This window comes from Talpa europaea (assembly GCF_964194135.1).
Source record: "Talpa europaea genome assembly, chromosome: 2".
NCBI classification, from domain to species: Eukaryota; Metazoa; Chordata; class Mammalia; order Eulipotyphla; family Talpidae; genus Talpa; species Talpa europaea.
This window is the reverse complement of record NC_140068.1, coordinates 115,091,451-115,105,698: the sequence shown is the minus strand read 5'-3', so window position 1 is coordinate 115,105,698 and position 14,248 is coordinate 115,091,451. Positions and strand designations below refer to the sequence as shown.

Genomic DNA, 14,248 nt, shown 5'->3' with positions numbered 1-14,248 from the left:
GTTTGGGAAGGATTAACATGTTAAATTTATCCAACTCAAAAACATATAAGGCATTTCCATTTCTTTAAGTTTAAAAATGTTTTCTTAGTAGGAGGGTTGTATGTTTTTTGTTAAGTTAATCCCTAAATTCATTGTATTATATATGGTTATCTTGCATGTGGTCTTATTTATTGCATTGTTTTGTCGGTGTAGAGAAATGCTGTTAAGGTCTGTAAATTAAGTTTATGAGAGATTAGAAAAGAAAAAAAAAACTGGCTCTGAAAGATAATACGATATATAGACCACAGGAAAACCAACTTTAAAAGAGACTTATGGTAGGAATGCAAAATACAGACTAAAATAGAATAACCACAGACCAAATAATAAAGGTAAGAAAAAGAATAAGAGAATTACAGAAATGACAGTTTCTTTGAACAAATCTATTTTCTGACATACAATAAGTAGTAGAAAATATGAATAGGACACTAAGTAATTTTAAACACTTGAAATGTTATCTCCCAAAAGAACTACATGGTCCAAATTGGGCTTATAGAGGAATTCTACCAAGGAACATCTAGTTCCTATTTTATCCAAATTATTGTACAAAATAGAAATAGTAAAAGCTAGGGTGAGATCTGTTTTTTAACATGTAATCCTGATGCCAAAGAAGATAGACTGTACAAGACCAAAACTACACACACTGTAAATGTTCAATATCAGAAAGGAGTATGCCAATAAAACATTTATTGATACTAAAATTTCAATTTCATATAATTTTCATGTAACATGAAACATTCTAAAGAATAATTTTTTTTCCAACCACTCAAAAATATCAATATAAAAACCATTCTTTGTAGGCGTGTTGTACACAAACGGGTGGTAGGTCAGATTCAACCTGTGGATGGCAATCTGCTGGTGCTCTAACTGCACAAATTGGTGGACTCAACACACTTGAAATTATTATTTTTTATATTTATTATTTATTTTTTTAATTGTATTTTTTTATATTCCCCATACAATTACAACCCCCTTATTTTTACCCCAAGTCCTCCTTTCCCCGCCCCCCACCCCTCATAGAGTGTCTCTTGTTCATAGTTATTTGTTGATTTTGATATTTTCTTTCTTATAGTTATTCTTTTTCCTGGTCCCTTATTTAAGTTTTCTAGATTCCTGCTATGAGTGAGACCATCCGGTATTTTTCTTTTTCTTTCTGGCTTATTTCGCTGAGCATGATCCCTTCCAGCACCATCCATGTTGCTGCAAATTGCATGTGTTTATCTTTTTTGAATGCTGAGTAGTATTCCATGGTGTATATATACCACATCTTCTTGATCCAATCATCTATTTTTGGGCAATTGGGTTGTTTCCAAAGCTTAGCTATTGTAAACAGTGCTGCTATAAACATAGGGGTGCAGGTGCTCTTTGGAATTGATGTTTCTGTGTCCTCTGGGTAAATACCTAGGAGTGGAATTACCGGATCATATGGAAGCTCTATGTTTAGTAGGTCCAGAAATCTCCACACAGCTCTCCATAGTGGTTGGACCAGTTTGCACTCCCACCAACAGTGCAGGAGAGTTCCTTTTTTCTCCACAACCTCGCCAACATTTGTTGTTGCTAGCTTTTTAAATATGTGCCATTCTCACTGGTGTGAGATGATATCTCATTGTGGTTTTGATTTGCATTTCCCTGATTACAAGTGATGTTGAACATTTTTTCATATGCCTGTTGGCCATTTGCATTTCTTCTTCAGTGAAGTTTCTTTTTAGCTCTTCTGCCCATTTTTTGACTGGATTATTTTCTTTGTTTTTGTTGAGTCTCATCAGCTCTTTGTAGATTTTTGTCATCAGTCCTTTATCATTAGTGTTGTGTGCAAAAATGTTCTCCCAGTTGGTGGGGTTTTTCTTTGTTTTTGTTATTGTCTCTTTTGCTGTGCAGAAGCTCTTTAATTTGATGTAGTCCCAGCTGTTGATCTTTGCCTTCACTATCACTGCTTTGGGTGATGTGTCTGTAAAGATGTCTTTGATGTGCATATCATGGAGTGTTTCACCTGTATTTCCTTCTATGTATTTTATGGTTTCAGGTCTTATGTCTAGTTCTTTAATCCATTTTGAGTTGGTTTTTGTGCATGATGTTAGGTAGTAGTCAAGCTTCATTCTTTTGCATGTAGCAACCCAGTTTTCCCAGCACCATTTATCAAACAAACTTTCTTTGCTCCAATGCATATTCTTTGCTTCTTTGTCGAAGATTAGTTGACCATAAATCTGTGGGTTTATTTCTGGATTTTCTATTTAATTCCATTGGTCTGTGTGTCTGTTCTTGTTCCAATACCATGCAGTTTTGATGATTATGGCTTTGTAGTAAAGTTTGAAGTCTGGGAGTGTGATGCCTCCATTCCCTTCTTTTTTTTTCAGGAGAACTTTGGCTATTCGGGGGTTTTTTGTGGTCCCATATGAATTTCATCAATAATTGTTCTATTTCTTTGAAGAATAACATTGCAATTTTTATTGGAATAGCATTGAATCTGTATATTGCTTTTGGTAGGATGGCCATTTTAATAATGTTTATTTTTCCAATCCATGAGCAGGGAATGTCTTTCCATTTCTTTGTGTCTTTTTCTATTTCTTTTAACAGTGTTTTTTAATTTTCTTTGTATAGGTCCTTTACCTCTTTTGTTAGATTTATTCCCAAGTATTTGATTTTTTTTGTTTCTATAGTAAAAGGGATTTTTTTTTAATTTCTTCTTCAGATTTATTGTTGGTGTATAGGAAGGCTACTTATTTTTGCGTGTTGATTTTGTATCCTGCCACTTTAGTGAACTGATTGATTAGTTGAATTAGTTTTTCTGTGGAGTTTTTGGGGTTCTCTATGTATATTATCATATCATCTGCAAATAGTGATAGTTTGACTTCTTCTTTTCCTATTTGGATTCCTTGTATGTCTTTCTCTTGTCTTATTGCTCTGGCTAGGACTTCCAGTATTATATTGAAAAGCAGAACACACTTGAAATTAAATAAGCCTTTTTTAGTTTTTGTATTTGCTTTCACTAAGGAAATATGGAAAGCAAATCTAATCACTTCATGGTATACCTCTCAGCAAGCACTTTGTTACTGTATATTGACATCTTTCCGCCTGCAATTGTTTTTCTATTCTCCCTTGTCCATGTAGGTTTAGATCTGTTTTCGTTGTTGTTCTTTCTTTTGTTTGGTTTTAATAACTATATTGGGATATAATTCCATTATCATAAATTTCACACTTTGAAAGTATACAGTTAAGTAGGTTTTCGTATATTCAGAGCTGTGTATAACATGGTGTAATTTTAGAACATTTTTACTACTTCAAAATGAAACCCTGTGTCTATATTAGTCATCCCCATCCTCCCTGCCCTTAGCCTTGGCAACCCCTTATCTGCTTTTTGTTTGTGTGGATTTGCCTATTCTGAAATACATAAATGGAATCTGAAAATATGTGTCTTGATTGGGTTTTTGCACTTATGCATACTGTTTTCAAGCTTTGTCCATTGACACTTGACTGTAGATCAGTACTTCATTTCTCTTTACTGTTAGTTTCCCAGTGAAGATAACACATTTTTTTTTTGTATGAATTCATCAGTTGATGGGCATTTGCATTGTTCCCACTTTTTTACTGTTAATAATGCTCTATGGGAAATGCAAATGGCCAACAGGCATATGAAAAAATGTTCAACATCACTTGTCATCAGGGAAATGCAAATCAAAACTACCATGAGATACCATCTTACACCAGTGAGAATGGCACATATTAAAAAAACTAGCAACAACAAATGTTGGCGAGGGTGTGGAGAAAAAGGAACTCTTCTGCACTGTTGGTGGGAGTGCAAACTGGTCCAACCACTGTGGAAAGCTGTGTGGAGATTTCTGGACCTACTAAACATAGAGCTTCCATATGACCCAGCAATTCCACTCCTAGGTATTTACCCAAAGGACACAGAAACATCAATTCCAAAGAACACCTGCACCCCTATGTTTATAGCAGCACTGTTTACAATAGCTAAGCTTTGGAAACAACCCAAATGCCCAAAAATAGATGACTGGATCAAGAAGATGTGGTACATATATACCATGGAATATTACTCAGCATTCAAAAAAGATAAACACATGCAATTTGCTGCAACATGGATGGCGCTGGAAGGGATCATGCTCAGCGAAATAAGCCAAAAAGAAAAAGAAAAATACCGGATGGTCTCACTCATAGCAGGAATCTAGAAAACTTAAATAAGGGACCAGGAAAATGAATAACTATAAGAAAGTGAAAATCAAAATCAACAAAAAACTATGAACCAGAGACACTTTTAGGGGGGCGGGGGCGGGAGGGGAGGGATTGGGGTCAGAATGGGGGGCTGCAATTGTATGGGGAATATAACAATAAAATTTATAAAAAAAAAAAAAAAAAAAAAAAAATTAAGTATAATACAATGCAAAAAAGAATACTGGAGAGGGCTGATGGAATGAGTGTTGCAGTATATTCCCACATATCCACCAGTTGCTCCATCATTTAAACTTTAAGGACTTGAATCTATAAAATGAAGAATTTGTAATATCCCACTGGTAAGCTACCTTGAAAATATGTAATAAATAAAACTGTAACTGGTTTATATAATTTGGAGTTAGATGTAGCATTTAGTATATAGACATTTAAAGCTTTTTCTTTTGCTGAAGCAAATGGCTCTGTGTTTAGTCAAGGTTGCTGTCATCACACTATGTAAAGTCAAGGATATTTGATGCTATTTAGTTTTCCTGATAGGAAAAATGTGTTTCAATTGAATTATGACATGCTTCTGCAGCCTGTTTCCTGCAAGACAGCCCCAGTACACTGTCTGTTAACTCTGCCAATAAAAGTGATAAATATTAAAAAAAAAAAAAAAAAAAAAAAAAAAAAAAAAAAAATAATGCTCTATGAACATATGTATATGGGTTTTTGTGTGAACATGCAGTTTCATTTTCTTAGATAAATACTTAGGTATGAAATTTCGTGGTCATACAGTAATTCTGTGTTTAATAATTTGAAGAACTGCCACACTGTTTTACATAGTGGAAGCACAATTTTATAATTCCTCAGCAATGTTCAAGGCTCCCATTTCTCTACATCTTCACCAGCACTAGTTATAATGTCTGTAAGTTTCAGGTATCCTCTTAGGAGTGAAATTGTACCTCATTGTGGTTTTGATTTGTATTTCCCTAATGCTAAAGATGTTGAGCATCTTTCCATGTGCTCATTGACCAATGATATATGTTCTTTGGCAAAAATCTTTTTTCTTTGAGCCTTCCTGGTGTTGCAGAGGTTAAAATCTTGCACTATCAAGCTATCGCCAGCCACTGGTGGCCTAAGATCGAACCCCTGCCAATGAGCTAACACATATATGGTGCAGCATACCTCTCTTCTCCTCTCTCACCTGCTGCTCTCCTTAGCAGTGTATTTTCTTTCCTTTCCTTTCCTTTTCCTTTCTTTTCTTTCTTTCTTTTTTTAAAAAGATTATTTATTTATACAAGCACTTGGTACAGTCAGAAGCGCGGGAGGGTGAGAGAATTCACCAGAGCCAGAGCGGGGAACAGAACAGGCAGAGTGATGAAATACACTGCTGAGGGGAACAGCGGGCGCGGCAGGAGAGGTCTGTTGCACCATGTGGGACCCTTACTGCTGGCCGGGGATTGAACCCAGCCGGGGATCGAACCGGCGCTGCAGAGGCTGCGGGCAGCTTCGCAGCCCAGCGCTCAACCGCTGCGCCACCAGGGGAGGCCCTCTTTTCTTTAGATTTATTTTTATTTTTATACAAGAACCGGGGTACAGGTAGATGTGCAGGAGGGTGAGAGAATTCGCCGGAGGCAGAGCGAGGAACAGAATAGGCAGGTGGACCGAAGACACTGCTGTTCCCTCAGTGGGTGTCACCCCTGCAGTGGTGAGACAGGAAAGGTTTGCTTCGCCAGGTGAGATTCTCGCTGGCCAGCTGGGATCGAACCCTCGCTGCAGAGGTTGTGGACAGCTTCACTTCACAGCATAGCGCTCAACTGCCTGTACCACCAGGGAGGCCCAGCAGTGTATTTCAGTAGATCTGCCTGTTTTGCTCCCCACTCTGTCTCTGCTGAATCCTCTCACACCCTGCACCATTGTTTCTAGTGAAAGTCCCAAAGAGGTATCATTTATTTTAAACATCCTGTTGGCACTTTTGTCTTCTTTATTCTTCCATATTTTAGCCTCATATTTCAACAAGAAAACAAAAACCATACTGTTTGTACTCTTTCAACTGTCTGTTCAGCAAGACCTGTTAAAGAGAACACTTAACAAGCAAATCGGGGACAGATCTTTGTTAACATATACTAAAAAGATTAATATCCAAACTATATAAGCTATTCCTGTGAATCAGATAATCCAATAGAAAAGTGGACAAAAGATTTGACAAGCATTTCATAGAAGTAGAAACACTAGTGACCATTATATGTGAAGGAAAACTGTCACATTAACTATCAGGGAGATGCAAATAAATCACAGCAAGAACATCCACCAGATTGACAGATTTGTTTTTTTTTTTAATTCTTTGCTACTAAAGATGTGGACTCACTAAGTATATAAATTGTTACAAATATTTTGGAAAGAAATTCAACATTAACCTAGTAAATTTGAAAATGCCCATAAACTAAGCAATTGTGCTTTTACCCTTGTATGACAAACTCTTGACTATGTGTGTGCCAGGGGTCAGTGACAATACAATGGATAAAATAAGTTGTGAAATTCTGTGCAACATTGAACATACATGAATTACAGCTGCACACAAACAACACATAACTTGCATGCATATACTAAAGAGCCAAAAATTTTAGAATATTTTGTGTAGCAATTTATATAATATTCAGATGTAAAAAACTCCTGTCTATTTTAGGACTGTAAGCAGGTGCTAAAGCTGAAGGAAAACAAAGGATGATGAAAACCAAATTCAAGGAGAGAATTGGTTACCATGAGGAGGGGGCCACAGGAACATCAAGGGAAATAATGTTTTTCTGTTGGAGGATGGGTACTTGGGGATTGTTGGTATTTTTGTGATCTATGTAGACCTTTATAAATACTCTTTACTATCTGCTCAGTATTTAATAGTAGTGTTTCCAAAGTGTTTCAGTAAACACACAAAATTGTTTTCTTTCAGATCTTTTAGATTAAGAGTTCTACTGGAACTCACTTTTCTGACTAGTGCTTCTGGGTTGTGAACTGGTACAACAGAGTAGGAACTTCTATAAATCTACTTATTTTGGGGAACATTGTAACTTACAAGTTGGTTCCTAACTGATTATCCACTATTTCTTCATATAGAATGTGTCTGTATTCTGGAAGAATAGTCATTGGCTTTCTTTTCTGTGTAATACTTTGAACAATTCCCATAGTTGTAGAAACTCTGGAGTTTTCCTTTTTTTGTCTTTGTGTTACTCATTTTTCTCTGAGAACCTCATCATTCTAGGTTTTACTTTGTTCCTTGAATGATTATAAAGAAACATGAATTATGAATTATTTAGTAGTTTTGTTTTTCTCAGTAAAACCCTTTTTTCCCTCACCGGAACAGCTAAGGACTAAATAAAGGAGTCAGCTTATTTGGAAAAGATGACAGTGAAGTGTTTTGAGTATTCACTTTTCTGTTCCTTAAAATGCGTCTCTTATTCTTTTTTGCTTTGTCTCTTAAAGTACTTTTCCATGACTGCTCACCTCTAAAATTCTGAACCCCCTGTAGGATATGTCCCAGACACTGTTTTCCTGGCCTCCACATTGAGCCAGTCTTTAAGCCCCAAACCCTGAGTGTCAAGGATGTTGCGTGAATGATAGATTTTAAGCTCTTTCTGTGTCACCTCTCACAGTTCTGTATTTTACTTTTGAAATTACACAAGTTTCTTTGGATTTAGTGTAGATTAGCTATTACTGATTGATGAAGTTAGGGGTTTTTCCTTTTGTTTTTGTTGTTTTGCTATTGTAAAAATATATTACATTGATTATTGTTTGTGTGTTTGTCCCTGTATATTCTGGATACGAAACATTGTTACACATGGCAGAATTTTTCTAGTCTGCTTTGGTAGTCAAATCTTTGTGGTTATTGCTCTTTTCTGAGTGCTAGTAGGTAGTCCTCTGTTCCTAAGGTTACAAGCATATTTTCTTAAGGTTTATGGTTTTGGTTTTTTATTGAGGTAACAGTTTACAATATTGTTTGTGTTTTAGAGGTATAGGATTTCCTCCTTCAGGTGTTGTTACTACACCACACCACCAAAGCACCCTTATAATTTTATTTTTTAATATTTAGTTCTTTGACACAGCTGAAAATTTTGGGGGGAATAGTGTGAAGTAGGGACCTAGATTTATTTTTTTTCCCAAATGGCTACCAGTTATTTCAGCACCATTTATTGAATGGTGAATATCTTTATTATGAGAACAACTAACCAAAATTTAGAGTACATATCAGGACTAGACACTATACTTACCAAGTATTATCTTTTAATTTTCACACTAACCCATTTTATAGTTGAGGACGTATAGTGTACAGAGAGGGTAAGTGGTTGCTCAGGGTAACAGCTGGGTAAGTAGTGGAACTTGGATTTTGATCTGAATCTAGCTCCAGAGCTAGTGCATTTAAATGCAAATCTGACATTTAAATTGACAGATTTGTTATTTCCAAGGCAGCCCGGGCTAGTAATTGCTTTGATTTTTCACTTCTTGACTTTTGAAAAGTTAGTGCTGGAGAGATGGAAGTCAAATACATGTTTTATAAAATTGAAGTTGGTTATGGAAAATCTAGGGTTAAAAAAAACAGAGTACTTGTCAGGTTTATTTTAACATAATTTCTAAAAACTAAAAAGGGCTTAAGTTCTTTGAAAAAAGATTTATATATGTCATCCAGTCCTAAAATTGATATGACCAATTTTATTAGTAAAGTTCATTACTTAAGAGTGTGTTGGTGCCACTCTCAATATTTACATAATATTGAGATGGTTATCAGTTATTATCTTCTGAATTCCTTGTTCTTGATAGAACGACGTTCAGATTTATCCAGTTAGCCCAACTAATTGGACTGAAATTCCAATTCTTTTTTTTTTTTTTAAGATTTATTTATTTATTTATTTATTTATTAGTCATTTATTTATACAAGCACTAGGTACAGTCAGAAGCGTGGGAGGGTGAGAGAATTCACCAGAGCCAGAGCCGGGAGCAGAGCAGGCAGAAGGACCGATGTACACTGCTGAGGGGAGCAGCGGGTGGCAGGAGAGGTCTGCGTGCCTCGTGGGACCCTCCTCCGGTGGCCGGGGAGCAGCTGGGGATCGAACCGGCGCTGCAGAGGCTGTGGGCAGCTTCGCAACCCAGTGCTCAACCGCTGCGCCACTGGGGAGGCCCTGAAATTCCAATTCTAATACTTATTGTATTCCCTTGTGCTCTAAATGAACCTCTGAACTTCCGTTTTTTCACCTTTAAATTAGATTGTAATATTCAGGGTGGTATGATATTGAAATAAGGTATTATTTGTAAGTTACCAAGTTACCTAGCAAGATACATAGTATTCAGTAAAAATACTGTATATTTAAATTCCTTCTTCAAATACGAAAGTCCTTGGCTTAGGTTCGTAATTTGCTATTCCCATGTAGGTCTCTTATAGAAGAATACTATTCTTTTTATTTGGGAAATTTGAAGTAAACTATTTAAATAAGAATTCTTTGCTATTTTTTTTAAAGATATATTTATTTATTTTATACAAGAGCTGGGGTACAGGCCAGATGCTGTGGGAGGGTGAGAGGATTCACCAGAGAGAGCCGGGAACAGAACAGGCAGACTGATGAAATACACTGCTAGGGGAGCAGTGGGCTCAACAGGAGAGGTCTGCCGTGCCATGTGGGACCCTCATTGCCGGCCAGCCGGGATCATCTGGCGCTGCAGAGGCTGCAGACAGCTTCAAAGCACAGCGCTCAACCGCTTGTGCCAACAGAGGAGACCCTTTTTGCTATTTTTTATGAATAGATTTCTATCTTCAATAACTGTCAATTCAGTGTCTTTTAATAATTTCCTTCTGTTCTTACTCACTTCTTTTCGCCATTCTAGGATATATAGATACTTTTTTTCTGTAGAAATAGTTGTAGGACCTCCCTGGTGGTACAGCGGTTGAGCGCTGGGCTGCGAAGCTGCCCGCAGCCTCTGCAGCGCCGGTTCGATCCCCGGCCACCAGCAATGGTCCCACATGGCGCCACGACCTCTCCTGCCACCTGCTGCTCTCCGCAGCAGTGTATCTTGTCATTCTGCCTGCTCTGCTCTCCCCTCAGGCTCTGGTGAGTTGTCACCCTCCCACGCTTCTGCCTGTACCCAGTGCTTGTATAAATAAAAGAAAAAAAAAAAGAAATAGTTGTAAGGACATTGCAATCTGTGAGAAGGCAAAATATAATTTAAATATTTTCTCCTTTATGATTTCTTAGTGTACTTTTAAAATCAGTCATTAGATACCACACCATACTGTGTTAATCAGATGGGCTCTGAGGTGCCTTGTAACTCTGAGATTGTCTCATTCTCGCAAGTGTATATTGTCTAAAAAAGTTTCCTAAATAGATGTCATGTTCATCTTCCATTTTTTAAAAAAGATTTTATTTATTTATACACAAACTGGGGTATAGGTTAAAAGTGCGGGAGGGTGAGAGAATTCACCAGAGAGAGCTGGGAGCAGAACAGGCAGACGGGGCGAAGCAGGAGAGGTCTGCCACGCTATGTGGGTTTCTCCCTGGCTGGCCAGGAATCGAACTGGCGCTGCAGAGGCTGCAGACAGCATCACAGTGCGGCACTCAACCTGCTTCGCCACCGGGGAGGCCCCTCATCTTCCATTTTTATTAGATGTTAAGATATTAGTCTCCAAATAACTTTATAGTTCTATGATACATTAAAAAGCTTAAATTATTTTATATGGTCGATTGTGAGTGAATTAGCCTGCTATTTTATGACATCTAAGCATTTATTTTCCTGAAAGAAGTTCCTTTAATATTAAATTTTCTTGAATAATTTAGAAATTACATTAAATTGTGTGACTTTCTGTAATTATCAGTATATTGTGTTGTATTTCTATAAAAATGCTGATGCAGTCTGGCCAATCCAATGCCCAGGTAAGAGATGTCAATAATGAATTACTCATTTTTTAGAAATATATTTGTGTCAAGTAAGCAGCATATACAATAAATATTGTTCAGTTGAATAAACAGCCCTTTTTTCAATTAGGTGGGTAAATGTGGTATGATAAAGTATAACCAGTAATACAGAAGTTCTTTCATTGAAAATTTATAAAATGGGATTGTTCGATGACATTTTATTTTGATAAAATGAGAAGAAATGATACATTACAACCGTGCGGTGTGTTATAAATGACTGGGTGTGTTACTTTGTCTCTCTTTTCTCACCTAGGTGCAGCAGTTGCTGGCATCTACAGAGTAGCAGGGAAGAACATGGCCCCTTTGGAAGCCCTGGTGTGGGGTGTTGGACAGACAGTTCTGACATTAATCATCTCTTTTTCAAGGATCCTTGCTACACTTTGAGGTTTCTATGGAAATGTCTTTCTTCATATAAGGAAACAGATTCTCTGGAAATGGCGTTGTTAACAAATAGGAGATGAAGTTGTACAAGAAAAGTGGAAGGAGCAGGTCTAAAGAACAGGCCCTGAGCTGTGTGGAAAGATTGCCCTCTGGTGTTCAAGTGATTGCACTACACCACTGCACCTTATGTGCCTCCGTCCCAGGCAAGGCGCAATATGCTATGTGAAGCTACAAGAAAAGCACCTTGTTTAGTTGCCAATCAGGTTAACATTGGTGTTGAATCATCGTTCTTAACAGTGTTGTGTTAAGTTACAGGACGTTTTGAGGAATTGATATATGTGCCAAACTTTTTTTTTTAACATTGATCATGCGACAATTTGCAAATGTAGATGTTAGATGAGTGCTGTGAACATATTTGACATGAATTCAGGTAATGTAGTGAGATTTTTGTTTTGTAATGCTAAATCCTGTATGAGTGCTGAATACCCAATCATTTAATATGAGATAAATTATTTGATTTTTAATGTTGAATGTTTATGGGATTTAGGGCTTTAATATGTTTAAGGCATTATTGTTATTTAATTTATGTTGAAAATATACTTAGCGGAAAACTAGTTAAAATCTTTTAAGAACTTAAAGTAGATCTATAGGGAGCATCCTTTTCACTCACTTAAATAATACTCTGAATAGTTTCCCTCCTACATGAATATTCTGTTGATATGAATTCAGAATTGTATTGGTCACATACATTGGTTGTAGTTTGTGTGTCATAAAAATATCATTTGAAAATTTCTTATAAATTTTGTAAGGAAAGAAGTCTGAAATGCATGTTGCATTCTTTGACCCTTTTGAAGAAAGATTTTGCCATGTATCTCATGGAGAAAACCTCTTTATAACTAGTATCTCAGTGGGATTATTCTACTTGTTGGGTACACCTTAATTTTTGACAAAATGTAAACAATCTTTCATTATGGAGTATTAAATATATTTAAAGAGTGGCCTAAATTAGGCTGTGAAAACAAAAGCCTCATTTGTAGATAAGTAACAAGTAAGTTATATTAGGAAGAGTATAAACTCTCATACTTTGGATATGTGCTAATAACATAATTTTGCTAAGTAAAAATTGGGGAATATAGTAAATTCTAAAATGTGGCAGTTAATCCGAGCATATCAATACAGTTCTGACCATATGTTGGAGTGATTAAGTTGTTCAGTTATTTATGCTGTTATTTAAGTTTACTAGAATCTATATTGACATTTATTAGAAATGAAAAATGTCTTTAGTATAAAAATTTTAAGAAATTTGACTATATAATTTTTTAAGAGTACAGGAAGTAAGGAGAACAGAACCTGGTTGAATTTGCCTCCTACTGAGATTTTTAAGATTCCTAGTATAATTATATATGTGGTAATTTAAAAGAAAAGCAACTGATGACAATATGAAGTTAAGGTCAGTTCACAAACTAATATTACGCACTCTAACCTCACCGTTTTACAACTTGATTTGGTTAAAAAATAGGTTTCTATTAGGTTCCATTCAAATTTAAAAGTTGAATATATCAAAAACTTAACACTGTGGAGTTGATGGCATGAAAGCCAATGTGCGGGGTTTACTAAGGCTGTGACTTGGAAATTTATTTAAAAAAAAACAAACAAACACTAAACAACTATGTATTCTTAGAGATCTTTGAAGTAAATCTTACTATTGATTCTTTTTATTATACACAAGCTTGTAATTATTTTCATGTGTTCTTTATATTCCTGATGTGTTCCCAAATTAAATTTAGTCATAACTTTTCCAAGTCAATTTAATTTCTCCTTTGCTGTTACATTTGAGCTGTGCTTCTTTACCTTGCTTGATTGACTATTCTATCAGTAATTTGAAGTGTTCCTGTTCTTTGAGAGGAATTACCAATAGCATGTTGAAATTGTTTCAGACTTATGAATATAATATTTATTTATTTTAGCATATGGTTATTTTATGAGTTAAGAAAGTTGTCATGGTAGGGTAATGTAGAGCATATGATTCAGAATCCAAAATTAACCAGAAAAAAGCTTTGATACATTATAAATATATGAATGCATGGACCAAAGAGATTTAAACTCCTGTTTTTACTCTAGAATGGAAGTATAATTGGATGGTTAATAATTAATTTATAGGATATCCTGCATTTATCTCATTATCAAGTTGCTTTACATTATGAAGAGTGTGTGTGTGTGTGTGTGTGTGTGTGTGTACACTTTTAACATTTGGGGAATATTTTATTTCTTTGTTGTTTTCCATTATTTCCATTGGGATTTTGTGCAACTAGCACTGTTTTGATGTCTTGAAATTCAGTGGAATCGTATGAATTGATAAAAATTGTCTTAATAGCTCTTTCTACGCTGAGATTTTTAAAGTTAGTGGTTTTCCTATAGCGAAGAAACATTTAATGATATACACACGTGTATATATCACTATATACATATATAAAGCTGCTATATATGAATACAGTCTAATTGGAAAGCTTTTGTTCAATGACTTTTCATGTTCCGGTGGAGAATTTGATGCATTTGTTCATTTGAATGATCTTTTAAAGAGTTTTGGGGATGTTTGAGATTTGTGAATTTTGGGAAATTGTTCTTGGTTTAATACTGCTGGAGACTCTTGTTTATGATATGGCAAAAACCCTTGTTATATTTGGGTTATACCTTTTAAAATGTGATACAGC

The 14,248-nt window shown here is 35.8% G+C and overlaps 1 protein-coding gene across 2 annotated transcripts in view; it reads left to right on the top strand.

Annotated features, from left to right (window-relative positions):
- TMEM170B (transmembrane protein 170B) overlaps nt 1-11,540 on the top strand; it is a gene marked incomplete at both ends in the record, with an annotated part of 38,690 nt that extends 27,150 nt beyond the window's left edge. For both annotated transcript variants that reach the window (XM_084227756.1, XM_084227755.1), the window contains one exon: nt 11,410-11,540. In XM_084227756.1, coding sequence (XP_084083882.1) covers nt 11,410-11,540 — 131 coding nt within the window. The remainder of the gene's footprint in view (nt 1-11,409) is intronic.
- Nucleotides 11,541-14,248: the final 2,708 nt, after the last annotated feature.